Source organism: Zootoca vivipara, chromosome 12 (genome assembly GCF_965207765.1).
Source record: "Zootoca vivipara chromosome 12, rZooViv2.hap1.1, whole genome shotgun sequence".
Taxonomy (NCBI): Eukaryota; Metazoa; Chordata; class Lepidosauria; order Squamata; family Lacertidae; genus Zootoca; species Zootoca vivipara.
In genome coordinates, this window is record NC_142595.1 from 34,079,397 (window position 1) to 34,096,394 (window position 16,998).

The following is a 16,998-nucleotide window of genomic DNA, read 5'->3' on the forward strand; positions in this document are numbered from 1 at the left end:
GTCTTCAAAGTAGGGTTGGATATCATCCATCATTTGCACTATGAAAATACTAATAAAATACTTTAAAGCTTTGCATAAAATCAACAAGACAGGCAGCAGCCATGGGCTGCTGATTGTTCTTGGTAGCCCAGCCATGCCTACATCCTCTTGTGCTGCAGAGCACTGATACAAAGTGAAAACCTCCACCCCCATGTTCCCACTCCGCCTATGTCTCCTGGGCTACAGGTTTCAAGAAGCTCCCTTCTATCTACACAAGCTTGTGGGCAACATTCGGTTACAATGCACCACCAAAAACCAACACACTGCATTTGATATAGTGTGTGTGTGTGTGTGTGTGTGTGTGTGTGTGTGCGTGTGTGCGTGTGCGTAAATAGCATATCCTAGACCAGGAGTGGGTAATCTCTGGCCCTCCAGATGCTGCTAAACTGCAACATCCATCAGCCCTAGAAAGCATAGCCAATGGCCATGGATGATGGGGACATTTGGCAGGCTAAAAGTTCCCTACAGCTGCCCTAGACTTCCATTTAACTGTGGGAAAGGGTTTAGCCCCAAAGGGTTGTATACATTTCTCTGTGTTCAGAAAGGCCATTTCTTGCAAGACTGGCTCCTGATTCACCTTTGGCCACTGTTTGTTATCTGCCACTTAACACATTAAATTTGTCTTGGGTTTTCTTACCAGACAACCAATAATCAACCATAGGCCCTTGTAATTAGCACAGCTGTGATCTATAGACTATGCCGCCACCATACAGGACTGCAGAATGTGGTAGTGGGTGCGGCATTAAGCAGATGGGGTGGTCCACCTCTTACCTCCACCCCCATAGTCACCCTCTGCCCAAATCTCCTGAGCTACAGCTTTCAAGAATCAGCCTCCTATCTATTCAACCTCGTAGGTAGCTTTTAACTACACACACAAAAAAATCTCAGCTTCTTGCTTTTTTTACTCTCTGACTCACTTTTAATATTTCCCATCATTTCATTCAGGTGGGGAGCTAGTGGAGGCCCAGCAGCCAGAAGATGCTCTTTTATAAACTGGCCTTTGTGCCACAACCTCACTGAGCAACCTCTTTCAAGTCGGCACTCTCTCAGTCCCGCCATCTCTGCTTCCAGCTGCGATATGACCTGCCTTATGGTCTCTTTGAGGCCTGGTCTACAAAGGCAACTAATGACACCACACCACTTCTGACTGCAGGTGGTTGTTGCCATTGTTGAATGCTTCCGCAACCCCCCCCCCACACACCCCAAGGCAGCATAACAAACCCAAGCATCTTAAGAGAGAGGAGTTTCAGCTCTGCTGATTTCTTCTTGTGCTAGCTTTCTACCTGCTGTTGCTTTGCTTCTGTTTTTTAAACAACAATCCCAGAGAGAAGAATTAGAAAATTATGTCCTTAATTTGCAGCCTGAAGTGGTTCTACCACAGGCATGGGCAAACTCGGCCCTCCGGGTGTTTTGAAACTACAGTTCCCATAATCCCTGACCACTGGTCCTGTTAGCTAGGGATGATGGGAGTTGTAGTCCCAAAACATCTGGAGGTCCGAGTTTGCCTATGCCTGTTCTACCACTTCATGCTGCCACATGTGCACAATGTCTGCGAAGCACTTTGAGCGCACCCAGGCACTATATGAACGCTGCTAAGCATAACTGGATGGATGGATCACATGTGCTGGATAGGGGCAGGGAAGTGGCATCAAATCAGCTAGCTACCTCATTTCCTCTTGGATCCTATGAAGAAAGTTATACAGGGATCATCCAGAAGGAAAGAGATTCTCCTCCTGTCCCAGTGTGTAGTGTATAGGGAGGATTGTTGTGTGTTTGTTTCAAATCATTTTTTCTTTTAAAAGGTAAAATGACATTTCCTTTATTTTCATACAAACTCTCCCCCCAAAAAAAAATTAATCAAAAAAAAAAAAAAGACAAAAAAAGACACAGATGAACAAACGGTACCTCAGCGCAAATTTTAAGAAAAGAGAGAATTGAAGAGACAGAGAGGGCCTGAGCAGTCCACCTAGTCCACAGTAGAAAAATAAATCTTAAGGTGGGGAGGGGAGGGGTGCAGTAGGAACAAGAGGAGGGGACAGTACCTGTGAAAGGTGTATATTCATAATATTTTAAAATTTTACCTGGGTAGTGTAGACTTTATAATGCGTGGCCAGTCCCCAAGCCAGGGTGGGTGGGGCGAGGGGGGAGGGAGAAGAAGGAGAGAGACGAAAGAATATAAATATATTTCCAACCAGGGAAGAGGGAGCTGGCCTCCCCCTCCCTATCGCCCCCAGAGAGGAGATGGGGAGGGGGAGGACGTTACATTCGGAGACTCCATACATTCAGCAAAGAAGGGCAGGGGTGCAAAAGACTGTGTCTGGAGTCAGAAGGGCAGACCACCCCGCTCCCACCCACCCCTCCATGTAGTGTTTACAATGAGCTATTACTTCTGCCCAACTGCGGAGATTTGGGCACAGGGGCGGGAGGAGGAAGAGGAAGGGAAGAGGAGGAAGAGCAGGCCCGTTTCCTTAGTACCCAAGACGGGGCTAGAAGTAGTGCGTACCAATCTGTCGCAAGCTGGGATCACGAAACCAGGAGGAGGGTCTCGTACCTATGTTTTCGGGGCAAGCGGGACTGGGTTTGCTCCATACCCAAGGGAATGGGACGGTGGGGTGGGGGAGAATGGGACTGTGGGGGGCAAGGCCAGTCCTCACCCCCCAAAGGTTACAGAGGGAAGCATAGAAGTCTTTTGGGTATTCAAGCCCATCTTGCACCCGTGGGCCAAGGCCAGGTCTCCCCCTGGTGGTGGGCACCAGAAGGGCTCGCGTCCTTCTCTGGCTCATATTCACGGGGCTCAGACAAATGAGTACTGGTTGTTCACAGCCCGGGCTCGTCCTTCCGATTCCTCCGGGAGGGGAAGGGATCCTCCTCCTCCTCCTCCTCCTCTTGTGGCTGCTGCCTCGTCCACCTCTGGCTCCACCATCCGGCTCTCCTCCTCTGCCTGCCCCTCAGACTCTGGCAATCCGCGGTCAGGGGGAGCAAGAGGTGGCCGAGCTGGGGGGAGCGGAGGCGGTGGCAGGTTACGAGAGGTGTTCGGTTCTGTGGAGAGAAGAGAAAAGAGACAGACAGACAAAGAGAGACAAGAGGGCCCGGGGTTAAGACAAAATGTGGGATGGCAGACACCGAGAATTAGCTGAGCCCCCACCCCCATGTCCAGCCCAGAGCAAGGGGCTCCCACCCCAATGAGGTTTTTCTAAAAACTGAGCGACTCCAGTGTTGTCTACATCCAGTAGCTAGAGCACTTTGAGCACAATCTTCTGGGCGATGCTTGGGAAAGGGTGACAACACACACCAGAACTTAGATGGCACCACTGCATTCGATGCGGCTTAGAGCAGCCCTCACTAACCTGGTGCAGATCCCATTACCCCTGTCTACTCGACATGCTGGCTGGGGCTCCTGGGAGCTGGGAATCCAACCCCATCTGGAGGATGCCACATTGCGGGGAAACTGCGACTTGGGAAAACTGCCTTCTGTTACATGCCCAGTAGTAATGGCCTGATGAAATCACACAGGGACAACTGCTGGGCAGCTGTGTGGGGATGAGGCAGGCTGGCATGACTGGGACTGTGCATACCATACGCTTTGCATTAAAAACAGTAATATCCAAACTCTGCCCTGCACCAAGAAAGCCAATTTACAGGGCTATCAAAAGTTGTCCAAAATTACATGGTGGCATTCATTTGTTTATTTTTTTGTAACTTATTCTACTTCTACAGAATACTCAGTGTGAAATGTTTGTTGTGGTTATGTCTATTCCTTAGTATTTGTAATAACGGTAGCTAAGGTTTTGACCCATTCGAAACATCTCAAGTAATACTTGTTATTGTTAATTGATTAGAATAGGCGTCTATCTGCCTACCTCAGCCAAGGAGTTGCACTTGGCCCCTGAAGCACCTGCTTGCGAGTCCTGGGCTGTGGTGCCAAACACTCGCAGACTACCAAGGTTGGCAAAAACTGTTCTACATCCTGGCCAATGACTCCTACCAGCTCCTCTGTGCAATTTTCACCAAGCACTGCCCACACATTCATTCTCATCTTCACACCCAGATTGCCATAAAACTTTTTTTAAAAAAATTGAGAATCATGCCATCCAAGATCCCCGTTTCTGCAACCAATGCCAAAGTCTGCTTGTGAGCAGAAATTCATCATTCTGGCATTACTCAGAGACAGTATTTGCAGAATCTTTGTAATGAGACGTGTGTGTGTGTGTGTGTGTGTGTGTGTGTGTGTGTGTGTGTGTTGAATTCTGAATATCCAATGTGCCTAAGCCTTTTTCTCCTCCTTTCCCTTAGACCAGGGATGGGGAACCTGTGACCACCCAGACGTACTTGGATTCCAGCTCCCATCAACTTGACCAATTGGTCAGGAACAATGAGAGCTTCAGTCCCACAACATTTGGAGCCAAGCAGGCTCCCCATCCCTGCCTTAGACCTACTTCAAGCTTTACCTGGTCATGACAGAGAACTAGAGGCCTGACAGCTGGCTTCGCTAGAGAATTTTGTTGAGCTGCAGGTGTAATATAATATTGCTTAGCTGAAACTGGTTAGGCTTCATTAGGAATTTCAAAAGAAAAACGTGTGTGATGGCTTCCTCTTGCTCCTCCTCCACAAAAACTGAATGGATTTGGCTTAATTGCCAGCATAGAGACCTTTTTTAAAAAAAGAAATAATAATTCTCACACTATGTAGGCAGACACCTTCTCAATTCTGTAGGCTCTTTTTAATTGTGCCAGACAGAATTAAGGCTGCATTTCCTTGGCCCTAAATTTTCCTAATGGCGCATGCCTTTACTCTAAAGTGGGTTTGGGGGCCATCAAATTCAGAATCCTAGCAGCCACATCTGGTTGCTGAGAAAGTTGGGCGGGGGGATGAGAAGCAGAACAGAAAGCAATATGATGTCCTACTGGGGCCTTGTTATTGTTTGCTGTTGATATGTTAAATAACAAATTGGGCTATTTGGCAAAGCACTGCTGTAGCCAACACTATCAAGATTGCACAGAGGATATCATAAGCTTAGTTGCAAACTAGGGCTGTAAGGGAGCACAGAGAAGCTCTGTATGTTACAGGACAAGCTGCCAGAAAGACGAGGTTGGCAGCACATCCTGTAACATTTGAAGCTCCACATGGTCACCACGGCTAAAGCCCATCTCCAGAGAAGGAATGTAAGAAGCTGATTTTTACAAGGCAGGCAATTGGTCCATCTCCCTCAGCGTTGCTACAAAAACTAGCAGCAGAGTTTCAGGCAGAAATCTCCCCGCACCCCCAGCTCTACCTGGAGATGCCAGGAGGAGCGTCTTCCCTATGAAATCTCCCCCCTACCTGGTGTCACAGACACAGTGGATGGTTATGGGCATCGCACATCTGCATGACCCGTGGATAGCGATGGGCTATGGCGTGGGGGCTGTGACACACACACACGCTCGCAACTCTCTGCCTTTCTCCCGTGGTAGCTATGGCACACTTACACGCAGTCACCCGCAGAGGCGGCAGCAAGGATGGAGATGAGGTTGGGGGGCGAGTCGGGGTCCCCACTGAACCCAGACACCGGCGCTCGGCTCCCAGCCCGGTCCCGGCCTGTGACAGAGATGCCCACATCAGAAATAGGGATTGGGGGTGGGGTAAGAGAGGGAGAGCGGCGGACATGAAGGGGGTGGGGGTGTCATCGCCCCTGCGCGGCATGGAGCAGAAGACTCAGCGCGGGGAATCTTGGGGGGGATGTGTCTGGAGCCACAATGGGAGGAGATGGGTGGGAGATGGAGCATGGCATGGATTGGCAACGGTGTCAATGGTCTTCCTAGCCCAGGGCCCCCCGGGGCTCTGGCTACGCTCACCGTGCAGCCTCTGCGAAGCAACCACGTAGCTGACGAGCGTCACGTCACTGGAGCCGCCCGACTCGAGGGGGATGGGGTGGACCCGGAAGTGCTCCAGCATGTCAAAGATGGTCTGGAACCAGAGGTGCTGAACCCGGCATTGCCCGTCTTCGTTAAGGGAGAGGCGCAGGTGCTGGTGGCGAGATAAGGAGGCCTGGTGAGAGTTCCCGTCAACGGCCTGATCCTCTCCCACCCTGTCTCACAACTGGCACCATCTTTCTTTTTCTTCATTGCATTCACACCCCACCTTTCCCTCCCAAGGAACTCAAGGTGGTGTATGTGGCTCTTCTCTGCCCAATTATAGCCTAAAAACAAGGCTGAGAAGGCCTGGCCGAAGGTCACTCAATGAGCTGCACGGCTAAGTGGGGACTGGTTCTCTCATCTGCAAGGTCCTAGTCTGAAACACTGGCCACTGCGCCACGCTGGCTTGCACAGATACCCGCGCATGTGCACTCACCTTCGCCTTCCCCTGAAAGTTAAAGGTCAGGACGTATTCACCACGCCGCGTCTCGCTCTGCCGCACTAAGAAAACGCCATGGCTGCTGGCTCCCCCCGCCAACACCAGCTGGGCCGCTTTGAGGCGGGACAGGGTGCCGTGGAACCAAGGGTATTCGGAAAGAGGGTGGTCTGTCTCGCCAAAGCTTCCCCCGCCTGGGTCGGGCTCCCCTTGGAAAAGGAAGGAACCTGGAGCAGGGAGAGAGGTGAGAGCTGTCTGCCAAAGCCTGTTCAGAGAATTCTGAAATCTCGCTCACGGATTTCACTCTTGAGCCCGTCAGGACCACACACACACCCGCTGCCCCCATTCTCTCAGAATGGAGAGAGAGAGAGAACTCCACTCCACTCCAAGGCATTACCTGTGGTGTCAGGGGTTTCAGGGAAGGTCGTGTGGAGGAGCCCCATGGGAAACGGCCCTTCGTCAATCGGCACTCGAGGTGGCAGCTCGGGAGGCAGCAGCTCCATTGAGTCAAAGTGGGAGGCAGCAATGGAGACGGAGCTGGGGGACATGGAGGCTGAGGGGCGTTCCATCAGGCCGCCATAGGCACCTGGGGAGGGGAGGGGATGGACAAACAGGCCAGGTCACAAGCCGCACACCAAGGCAGCTTCAAAAAACATTGTGCAATTCCTTAGGTTATCATGGACTGAATGTCTTAAATAGCTTTTTCTTATGTAAGTGGCAAATGGAAAATTGGAGGTCCTTTTTATTTTTCTTTATTATTATTTTTCACCTTTCTCTCTCTTTTCTTTTTCTTCTCTTTCTTTATTTTCTTCTTCCTGCTTATTTTCTGTGGCTCAACACTGAAAAAATATTGTGATTCCTTGTGAAGGCTACATTTTGTCCACTATATATACAGCATAGAAAGCATAGTTCCTGCCTTTCCAAATTTTGATTTATAAAAATCTGAAGTATTAAAACTGGCCTTTCCTTCCAACAGTAGAGTAACAGCTTTGTGGCTGATGCTGTATACATTGCCTTAACATACAATTAAGCAACCAATAGGTGACTAAATTGAGAGAGACCACACATGGGGAATTTTGTCTTGTGAACCGCCCTGAGATCTTGTGATGAAGGGCAGCACATAAATCTAATAAAAAATAAAAAACCTGCAGCCCTCTCGATGGTTAGGCTCCAACACCCAATATAATGAATTGTCAGGGATGATGGGGGTTGTGGTGAAATGACACCCAGGGGGCCACAGGCTTCCCATCCCTGGATCAAACATTAATACAAAGATAGAATTTTATCATCTTGCTGCAATAGATGGCTTTGCATTTTACCAGAAGGGTAAGGCAGAATGCTGCTTGACTACTACTAAATCTGCTCAGGTTTAGGAAGAACCATTTCCATTTTCCTGGGAGTGCCAGGGATTGAACCAGGGACCTTTTGCATACAAAGCATGTGCTCGGCTAACTGAGCCACAGCCCTTCCCCAACGTGGCAGCAGATCGTTTTGCCAAGGGAGTGAAGCTGGCGCTCTGCTGGGGGTGGGAGAGAATGCCACAGACCTTGGCTGAGCTGATCGCTGCTCTCACTCGGCACCATGGGAAGGTCGCGGCTGGGCATGCTCTCTGAGTGGTTCATACACGGCTGTTCCAGGCTATCAGTGCTCTCTCTGTGGAGACAAGTGCCATTAGCCAAAATCAAACATCTGTGTCTGAGGCCAATATACTCCCCAGTATCAGATACAGGGGAGCATTATCACACTCATGCTGGGCAGCTACTGGAAACAGAAACATTGGATATGCTAGAGCTTTGGTCAGATATGCAGCTTGCTTCAGGGACGGGGAAACCTGTGCAATGCCCTCCAGATGTTGCTAGACTACAGCTAAGCGGTAAACCCTACACAAATCCGGAGTGGAGTCCCTAAGGTGGCTGGGTGGTGCCTTGTATGCCTCCTTCCAGCAACTCCTGCAGCCAAGCTTGGGCCAAACGTATTGCTCTGCTTTCCTTTGGGCCACATCAGTGAGGCCGAGATTGGGGGTCTTGTCTTGGGGCAGTCCAGGACTGGCTTACACACTGCCTAGGCTTGTGTCCCTCCCCACCCGAGAGGTCACTTTGGTGCCACTAACACCAAACCGGAGGCACACTCCATTGTCTCTTGAGACAGATGGATGCCAACAGCTCCCACCATCCCTGACCATTGGGCTTTGCTGGCTGTGGCCAATATGGGAGTTGCAGTTCAACAACATCTGGTGGACCAAAAGTTCCCCAATCCCTGGTTTGTGCTTTTAGCATGGGCAAAGATTTAACTGCTAAGGGTGCTACCTTCCGCATGCCCAGCAAGTGCTCTGCCGCTGAGCTCTGGCCCTCTCCCACGGCCTGGCGCAACTTACCCGAGGCCCATGCATTCCTGAATGTCAGCCAACCAGGAGCGCATCTGCAGCGAGTCAACCGTCTCAAGGATGTACTCCAAGGAGCTTGACAGCTGTGGAATAGAGTGGGAAGGGAGCAGCCATAGACACATTACGCTTTGGGGTGTGTGGAGGGGCACGTTATTCCTAGAACACCCCTCCCCTCCTGTGCCTCCCAAAAGCCAAGGGAAAAAAGGAAACATGAGAAAATCAGTACAGTAAACTGCTTCCTAACCCTTTTGTGCAGGAATAACAAGCTGTTGAAGCCAAACGATGCTCAAGTTAAAAACCTTCTGCAACAGCTGAGAAGATAGAAAGCATTCTTATACTGAATCAGACACTTGGTATATGTAACTCAGCATTGTCTCCACGGACAGTAATAAGAGAATGAGGCCTCCCTCTGCATGTTTTGGCCCTCAATAGAAACAAGTCAGCTCAGGCAGCAATGGCTGGCAAGGTGTTTAAGGAGACCTTTGTCCCACATTCTTTACCAGCTGCCTTAGCTGCGCCTCCAAACCATGCTGACTGAACCCCCCATTTGCTGTGCTTTTACCATGGAAAAAAAATATATCACAAAGCTCCCACATACCCGTCTCGCTCTCAAAGCACACAGATGTCATGGTTGGCCTCCGGGCATATGAAAGCAAACCAAGCATATGACAAAGCATATGAAATCAAACCAAGAGAAAAAGAAGGCCGGGGAATTGTCATGAGTCTGCTCAGGAACAGCAGCTCCTGCCAAAGCTAGTGAGGTCCTGCTAGAGAGGGACCAGGCAGCAGCAGATCCCACCAGAAGTGAGAAGCAAGGAGAAAAGTAGGCAACGGCTGAATGTGCACTCCAGCCAGTCTGCCTTGTAGAAGTGGGGAAACTATTCAAGCCCAGATGGGCAGCTTTCTGGGGGCCACATGTTAGTGGTGGGAGGGGCCAGACAGACAAAAACTGGGTGGGCAACGGATACAGCTCCTGGCTTTAGGCAGGAGGCTACCTTCCAGCCTGCAGGGGAGAGTCCCAGGGACCAGACAGAGGGCTGAACCTGGACCTTGGGCCTGAGGTTCCCCACCCTTGCTGCTGTCTTAGCTGCTGGTGGAAGGGACTTCCTCTGGGAAGGTAGCCCAGGCAGAGAATGGGGACACATCCTCTCACTGAGAAGTGTTAATATTATTATAAGCAAATATTCAAATTAACTCAAAGGCACGTAAACATTATGGCTCCAATTATCACGGAATACATTTAAGGTTTAGGGGTTGTTTTTTGGTACCTACTTGAATAACTTTTTTAAAAAATCAGGCTCCCAAAACAAAGCCACTAACTTTCTGCCCCGATGCAACCTTGATATTTTTCTTCTCCTCACCTTAAGCACAAAGGTGTTCTCTTTGTCTGGCATTTCCAAGGGGGTCGTTGTCCGCACGTCCACTACGCAAGAGCAGGCGATGCTGACCCGCGGCTTGGATGCCTAGGGGTTAAGTTAGGGAGAGCCACAATTATGCCGATGCCCCTCAGTGCTGGGAATCTTGGCGCAGGGTAATCCTTTGGCTCTCCCCGCCCGGGAATTCTTCCCCCCGCCCTGATGCAGCGACCCATGGCTCACCTTTGGTGGGATGTAGAACTCCAAGAGGTAACCCTCCCCCTCCCCCTTCCCCGCTTTGCGCAGGAGAAGGCGGCATTTCTGCCAGCGCGTCCGGCTGCCCCCGCCTGCCCCGTCGTCGGCCACAATGTAGTTCAGCAGACCCTCGCGCCGCACGCTGGCCAGTTCTACGCGGAGGGTGGCTGGGGAGGCTTTGTTGAGCCGCAGCCGTTCGAAGCGGTGAGTCCAGCGCTCGGAGTCGCCACCCCCTGAAGAGTTGGAATTGCTGTTGGCTCCGGTGGTTGCCCCATCCCCGCTGCCAGGGGGCGACTCAGTCGAGGTCTTCCACTGCAGGATGCCCCGGACGCTGCCCCGTACACTGCGGCTCACGTTGCGCAGGGAGAAGCGCTTCTTCAGCTTTGGTTTGGTGGCCGTCACGGCTGTTGCGGTGGAAACGTCTTCGGAGCTACGAGACTGGCTGCTGGAGAGACCAGAGGGTGGCCCCGGTGGAAGCTCCACAGGGGAGGCCACGGAGGAGTCGCTGCATGTCTCGGAGAGGTCACGGGCAGAGGAGCAGCCGGTGAAGGGGGCGATGTCGCACCGGGGCGGCGAGTCGCTGGCATAGGCCCGGCTCACCTCCGCCTCAAAGTGTTCCAGGAAGTGCTCAGCAAAGCGGCGAGAGAAGGCAGCTTCAGCTCCTGGCGTGGCAAACTGGGGGTTCTCACCCAGGAAGGCCCGAAAGCGGCGGGCAAAGTCCACCGCGGCAGCGCGAGCGTGCGCCTCGCAGAATTCCCGCCAACCCGGAGAGGGAAGAGAGGCAGGTTCCCCCACCATCCCTCCCCCGGTTGGCGACAGGGGCACTGCGCTCCCGTTCATGACTGCCCGGGTGGGGCCGGGTAACAACAAACCCAGCGCCAGGACTGGGCCGCTGTTGGAACTAGTGGCCTTGTGACCTGCAGAAGGAGAAATGGAGAGACCGTTATGAAAATACAAGGAACAAACAACCTCACGAGGTTACTTTTGTTGTTCTGGGTGCAGGGAAGAAAAAAAAAAGGAGATTTGAGGGGAGAATACAGCCACTCACAAGGAGGAATGAGTAAGAGCTCAATAACACTGTTAAAGACCTGAGTAACTTACCCAAGCGGTAAGATGCAACTTTATAGGTAACATCTCAAGTCATATAATAGAAGACTCTCACAAAGAAGGCATTCCTAACTCTAAATGCACAAGACTGCTTTGGAATTAAAGAAGAGAGAATCATGGCATTACAGGAGCAACCAAGATGCAGTCCAGCAAATATAATTAGAAAACAATGGAAACTATTGGAGGAGCCAAATCTGGAGCTGAGTGCTTGGTTCTTGTCTTTAGGTAAATTACAAACCTATGCTTTCCTAAAGATTTGATGTTAAGCTCCGAATTAAGCATCTATCTCCTCTGAAGACAGAGAGCAGGTCACCTTTTTTCAGGGACAGAATTAAATCTCAGGGTGAATCTCTATCCCTAAAGTGGCATTCAACAATTATTCAACACAGGAATGAATAATAAGGTTGTGGCAGTTTGGTGAATCTTATGACCAGCAAGAATCAACAACATGATTTGGGCCAAATTCCATTACAGCTCAGTACTGCCAGTGAAGAATGCATGGGTGGGCATAAAGTAGACTGCAGCCCACTTACGGGCTGCTGGCAAACTTCTGGAGGATAAGTTACACCTACTGATTACAGGAAAGGTTAGAAGGAATGCTGAACGGACCTTGGTCTAAATTTGCAGGGCACTACTTATGCCTGAAAAGTTTAAGAGTGCCTACTCAGGATCACTGCAAAAACATTGTGAATATTCACTCTAACTTTGGAATTTTACATGCATTTGTGAACCATGGGGATTCTTCTTCTTTTTTAAAAAAAAGAATTGATGGATCATGCAAGACTGAAATTGGATCACCTCTGGAATAAGTGACTGAAGGATACCTTCTACTTAAAATCAGGCCAACTGGGCTTACACAGTAAATACCTCTTGCTGAACTACTGCAGAATGCTCAAGGGGGAAACTGCTTGATTGAAAACACCTCAGGATGAAAAGCCTTCAACCTTTCTACATGGAAGGTGCTTTCAATCTGAGAGTGCACTAAGAGTGCACTTTTAGAGACCTAAGGGCGTAACAAGAGGTCTCACCTGCATTCCAATAGGATAATATCACATACATGTATCTGCATGTTTCAGTAAGCTCATGGTCAAAGTCACACACCTGCATCTATCTACTGTAAGATTTCATGAGTTGAGCCCTGTCCATAGCAGGACTAACTCTCAAAAGTTAAACCCGTCCCTGCTGAGAAGCAAATTGCTTTGTTACAAATAGCAAGGGCCACCTTACAGAGGACAGTGAAGTGTAATCTTCCCAGCCCTCAACTGGGAAGAAACCATTCCAAAGCTCCACTTCTTACCATGTTGGAAAAGATCAAATGACTTTAGTACCATTTCCAGTACCTGTTATTTTTTCCAATTGCTCTTCCCTGCAGCTGCATCTGATATTTAAACTGAGGGTAAATGCTATTCAGTTTGCCTATTCCAATATGCTGATTCCTCTGAATGTGAAATTCCATGAATGCAAGGCACTGAAAATGGAGAAAGGATAGCATCACGATCTAACTGGTGAAAAACAGGGTGCAAGCTTCAGGGAAGTCCTCCGTGGAAAGCCTCTTAACCTCAGAATTGGAAATGGCAGTTTCTCAGGAGCAGGATGTCACATGGGGACTCGGGGAAAAGGATGGAAAGAAACAGTCCAGCACAGCAAATACTTCTCTCCTCTGATGGACAGAACTTTTAGTCTTGGCAGCCTGGGGAACTTTTAGAGATGCAGGGGGTTGGACCGGAGACCTTCGGAATGACAACTGTGTACTCTACCACTAATGGACCATTCCTTAACTAAGGGAATTGGTGACGAGAAGAAGAGTGGACGCTACTACTTACTGAAGGCACAGAGCTAGCCACACAGAGCAGAGTGCAAAGAGCACATCTCCCTCCCATACACACGTGCACCGAATTAGGGAAGGGAAGGTGGGGGGCACCTCCTCATGCCTCTCTAAGGCGACCAGCCTCCTACCTCTGAGAGCTCTTTCGTGCTTTTTAAGCATCCCGCAAAGCTGGCTGCTCTGCGTGAGGCGGCTTCACTCTTCCCCGTAGGGAAGAGGTACAACCTGGCAAGAATGCCGAGGGTTGTAAGGAGTCTTGCAGGGCGATCCGATGCCCGCTTCTCCCTCGGAGGCAGGCCTCGGCCAGTCCGGCGGACCCCGGGTCCCCAACGAGCAGGCCAGGGCGCGCAGCCTAATAAAGACACGGAGCCCCCTCGGGTGCTGGACCTGGCAGCCCCCTCCCTGGGAAGTGGGTGCGCGGGAGCAAGCGGTCCTTCCTCAGAGGGCGGAGGCGGGACTGCGGATGGGGGGGAGGCTATTCGTGGATGGGGGGAGGACGCTGGGGGGGGTGCTCCGCTTAGCTCCGTGCGCCTGTCACTTACCATCTCGGCCTCGGATCCCTTCCAGGAGGAAGGGTTTGTCTGTCCCCGTCTTTCTCCCTGTCTACCGCACGTCACTTCCGCCTCCGGGTTTCCTTTCGGTCAGGTGACTTTATTTTCTTCCTTTAATATCCGTCTTCGTCATCCGCTGAGAGGAAGAAGGGGGCGAGGGTTGTTGTTGTTTTAAGCTTCAAGTTACCATAGAGAGGAACGTATGCTTAGCGCTGGAGGGGCCGCGTAAGATGCGCGGAGCGTCGGTTGACGTAGCTGGCCTTCTCGTTGGTTCAGGTGTTCAAAGTTGTTACCACGACAACCAGTGACGTAGACCTCCCAGGGGCTCCCGGACCGTTGTAGAAAAAAAAGGGGGGTGGTCGGCGTAATATGTCTGTCCCGTTGCTGGGGCAACGGCGCAGCAACATGATCATCCAGAACTCAATGCGCATTTACGTAGAAGTTCCCCCGCGTTCGGCGGGGGCTCCTTTCCATGTAGGTGTGCACAGAATTGCAACGTTAGTGCACGGCCTCTGAGCAAGTGCAGAGGTCTTTCGCTTTTAAAAAATCCATGAGCAGCCGCACATTTGTAGCTTCGCCATAATCATCGGCCTTCTTATTCAGGGATTGTGGCTTCCCACCTCTCTCTCGAATCCACTGAAGCGATTGATTTGTTCTGGAGAAAGGTACAGTAGCTGCATTCAAATGGATTATACTTCAATGTAAGTTTATCTGCCCAGGCGTTGAAAAAGTCATGGAAACCAGCCTGAAACCCCTTTGCTACAAGTGTCCTTCATCAGGTCTTTGGAACCTTTCTGGCACTCTATGAGTTTGCTGGAAGCATGAATGAGGTTGAGTGCTGGCGCTTATGGTCATATCCATGCAGGTCCAATCGCCAATAAAATCCTTGAGATCCACTTCTAAATATCTGAATCCAGCTACTTCTAAAGCAAGACAAGAGGGCATCCCAAACAGTCCTGGAGCTATACTGGGAGCTTCTCTGAGGAAGATACCCAGGTGTGCATGATTGCTAGGATAGAGTGCAAAAGCTCCTGAATTTAAGATATAGATAGTTTGACTGAGAGGTGTGAGCCCTGATGCTGTACTTCCCCCTGCTACCTGTGGGTGGGAGGAATGTCTCTAAAGGCAATTAGGGTAGTGTCAATTCTTAGCGACAGTATTCCAAGGGATTTCAGAGAATATATTTTGTAATACAACCCCTATTGAACTATCAAAGGAGGGGAGATGCTGGACTTGCCTACAAACTTCTCCAAATCACATGTTGAGATGAGGGGCATGGCCTCAACCAAAGTCCCTGCACATCAGCTAGGATTGTATATGATGCTCACAAGCAGGCACAACCAGAAAATGCCAGTGTCAGCCACAAAGAACCTGAGATGTGGAAATGCACAGTATGAGATCACTGATGGTTCAAAAATAGAAGTTTGGAAGAGCAGGGGGGAACTACTGGAGCCCACATCCTACCAACCATACTGGACTGGAGCAGTTCTGCAGAGGGAAAACCCAGGAGCATTAACTCACACAACTACCAAGCCTGTTATATAGAACAAGCAGCACATCTATCTCATGGTTATAAAGACAAGCAGCAACAACATAAAAAACAGCACAAAATGCACACAAACACACATCTAGAATATAGCAGAAAATAGATACTGGTTTCTAAACAATATGAGGTCAAGCCACATCAGTTCAAGGGATTTGTGAAGACTAGAAACTGAAGCATGCCATGAATCATGAAAGCTTGTGTGAAACAATGTGATCCGATATTGCCCACCCCAACACTTTAGCCTTGCTAATTAATTAATTGGGGCGGGGGAATTCTGAGGAGCAGGGTGATAATTTGTTGCTGCAAATGTGCAACTGATGTGCAAGGAATTCAATCGTGCTTTGTGCTGTATCTTCCCATCTTCATAGTGGGCCAAGCTTGGCAGGTGGGTGTGGCTACTCACCTGTCAGTCACCTGACATCTGTATGATATCAGGCGATTGACCTGTGAGTACTTCCACCCATTTGTCAAAGTTGGCCTGATTTAGGGGGGGGGGATAAAAGATCTGACCAAAAAGCTTCCCTCCTCTTGCTCTAATAGCTTATAATATTTTAAGAACCAGGTCTGGACCATACGGTGGTGTTTGGTGAGCCCAGAAGCCAAGTAGGCAGAGCAAAAAACAATACTGTTACCTTTGTTTGTTAGGCTACTTTGTGCACACTCTCGCACCACCCCCTCTTCCATACAGGCAAGAAAGAAGCATGGCCAGAGTTCAAGGACACATTCCATGCCACCCAAGAACACTCATGGATGGTGGTGTGAAGCAAGGCCAGTGAGGGGTGTGACTTGGTAAAGAATGTGGCCTACGGAGAGTCATGATGATCAAATCACTCCTGGGTCTGTGGCTTCCTACTCTGGCTTATAGTACAGCAGGCAGCCTCCTGTGGTACAGACTAAACTGATAATTTTAAGCCCTTCTGAGGAGACCCTGCTGGTCTCTCTCACAGCAGTGAATTGTCACTTGGTGGCAACACGGAAGCAGGTCTTCTCGGTGGCAGCACCCACCTTCTGGAATGCCCTCCCCTCTTGTGAACTGGGAGACAGAGACAGTAATGACTTTTAAACATCTCTTAAAAACTGGTATGTTTACCCAAGCTTTCCTGGACTCTGACTCTGGTTAATTTTTAATTTTTTGTACACAGCTTGATTTTATCTGCTATGTACAGTTGTGTTTGTATCTCGTTTTTTTGTTTTTTGTTTAAATGTGGTGGTGGATTTATTTAAACCACTTAATGAGATGTTATTATATTGAGTAGTATAAAAATGTTATTTATAAATAAATGCATATGCCGGAGGGGAGCACAGCTAGAAATGTATCTGTCGGTTTTTACTTCTCTTTTTTTCATTTTTCTAGTCGCTAAGTTCCGTTTGCTATACTGTACTGTAATTCTTCATGTTTGCATGGGGGGGGGGAGTAGAAAGTCCTCATGAAATGTTGATAGTATTTGTGTGCATTTCTTTTACTATACACTTTTGTACACAATTTTGGCAAATATGCAGGGTTTTGTAAGCAACGTTTCCTAATATGGTGCATTGTATTTTTATTTTTTTGTGCATATATGTGACATGTACACGTTCCCTTAATACATTTCATTGTAAAATTTGGAGAA

At 49.6% G+C, this 16,998-nt stretch overlaps 1 protein-coding gene and 1 long non-coding RNA gene across 4 annotated transcripts; one reads left to right on the forward strand and one right to left on the reverse strand.

Moving 5' to 3' along the window:
• Positions 1 to 1,825: 1,825 nt before the first annotated feature.
• SH2B1 (SH2B adaptor protein 1) lies at positions 1,826 to 13,998 on the reverse strand. 3 transcript variants are annotated; one of them, XM_035136150.3, is made up of 11 exons: positions 13,834 to 13,998; positions 12,807 to 12,934; positions 10,348 to 11,276; positions 10,111 to 10,212; positions 8,741 to 8,832; positions 7,913 to 8,019; positions 6,764 to 6,952; positions 6,367 to 6,593; positions 5,871 to 6,042; positions 5,505 to 5,613; positions 1,826 to 3,078 (listed from the first exon to the last, which is right to left on the reverse strand). In XM_035136150.3, exons 3-11 carry the CDS (start codon positions 11,197 to 11,199, stop codon positions 3,060 to 3,062), a joined length of 1,869 nt encoding a protein of 622 aa, XP_034992041.3. In that variant the 5' UTR covers positions 11,200 to 11,276; positions 12,807 to 12,934; positions 13,834 to 13,998; the 3' UTR covers positions 1,826 to 3,059. The 3 variants fall into 3 exon arrangements, with proteins under 3 accessions (XP_034992041.3, XP_034992040.3, XP_088511483.1); XM_035136149.3 differs by lacking the exon at positions 12,807 to 12,934 and having other exon boundaries at positions 13,834 to 13,971; XM_088655357.1 differs by lacking the exons at positions 5,505 to 5,613; positions 12,807 to 12,934 and having other exon boundaries at positions 1,843 to 3,078; positions 13,834 to 13,886.
• A 23-nt stretch (positions 13,999 to 14,021) lies between these two features.
• LOC148683975 (uncharacterized) lies at positions 14,022 to 16,700 on the forward strand. The gene is made up of 2 exons (XR_015946586.1): positions 14,022 to 14,507; positions 16,034 to 16,700. It is a non-coding gene; the product is annotated as an uncharacterized LOC148683975 (long non-coding RNA).
• The last annotated feature ends 298 nt before the right edge of the window (positions 16,701 to 16,998 follow it).

What these genes read in the sequence shown, in the direction of transcription:
- SH2B1 (XM_088655357.1), bottom strand. Translation starts at nt 11,199, where the DNA reads ATGAACGGGAGCGCAGTGCCCCTGTCGCCAACCGGGGGAGGGATGGTG. An exon ending in CAGGAATGCATGGGCCTCGG is followed by an intron (nt 8,020 to 8,740) that starts GTAAGTTGCGCC and finishes TTGTCTCCACAG; the next exon opens with AGAGAGCACTGATAGCCTGG. An exon ending in ACTTTCAGGGGAAGGCGAAG is followed by an intron (nt 6,043 to 6,366) that starts GTGAGTGCACAT and finishes TCTCGCCACCAG; the next exon opens with CACCTGCGCCTCTCCCTTAA.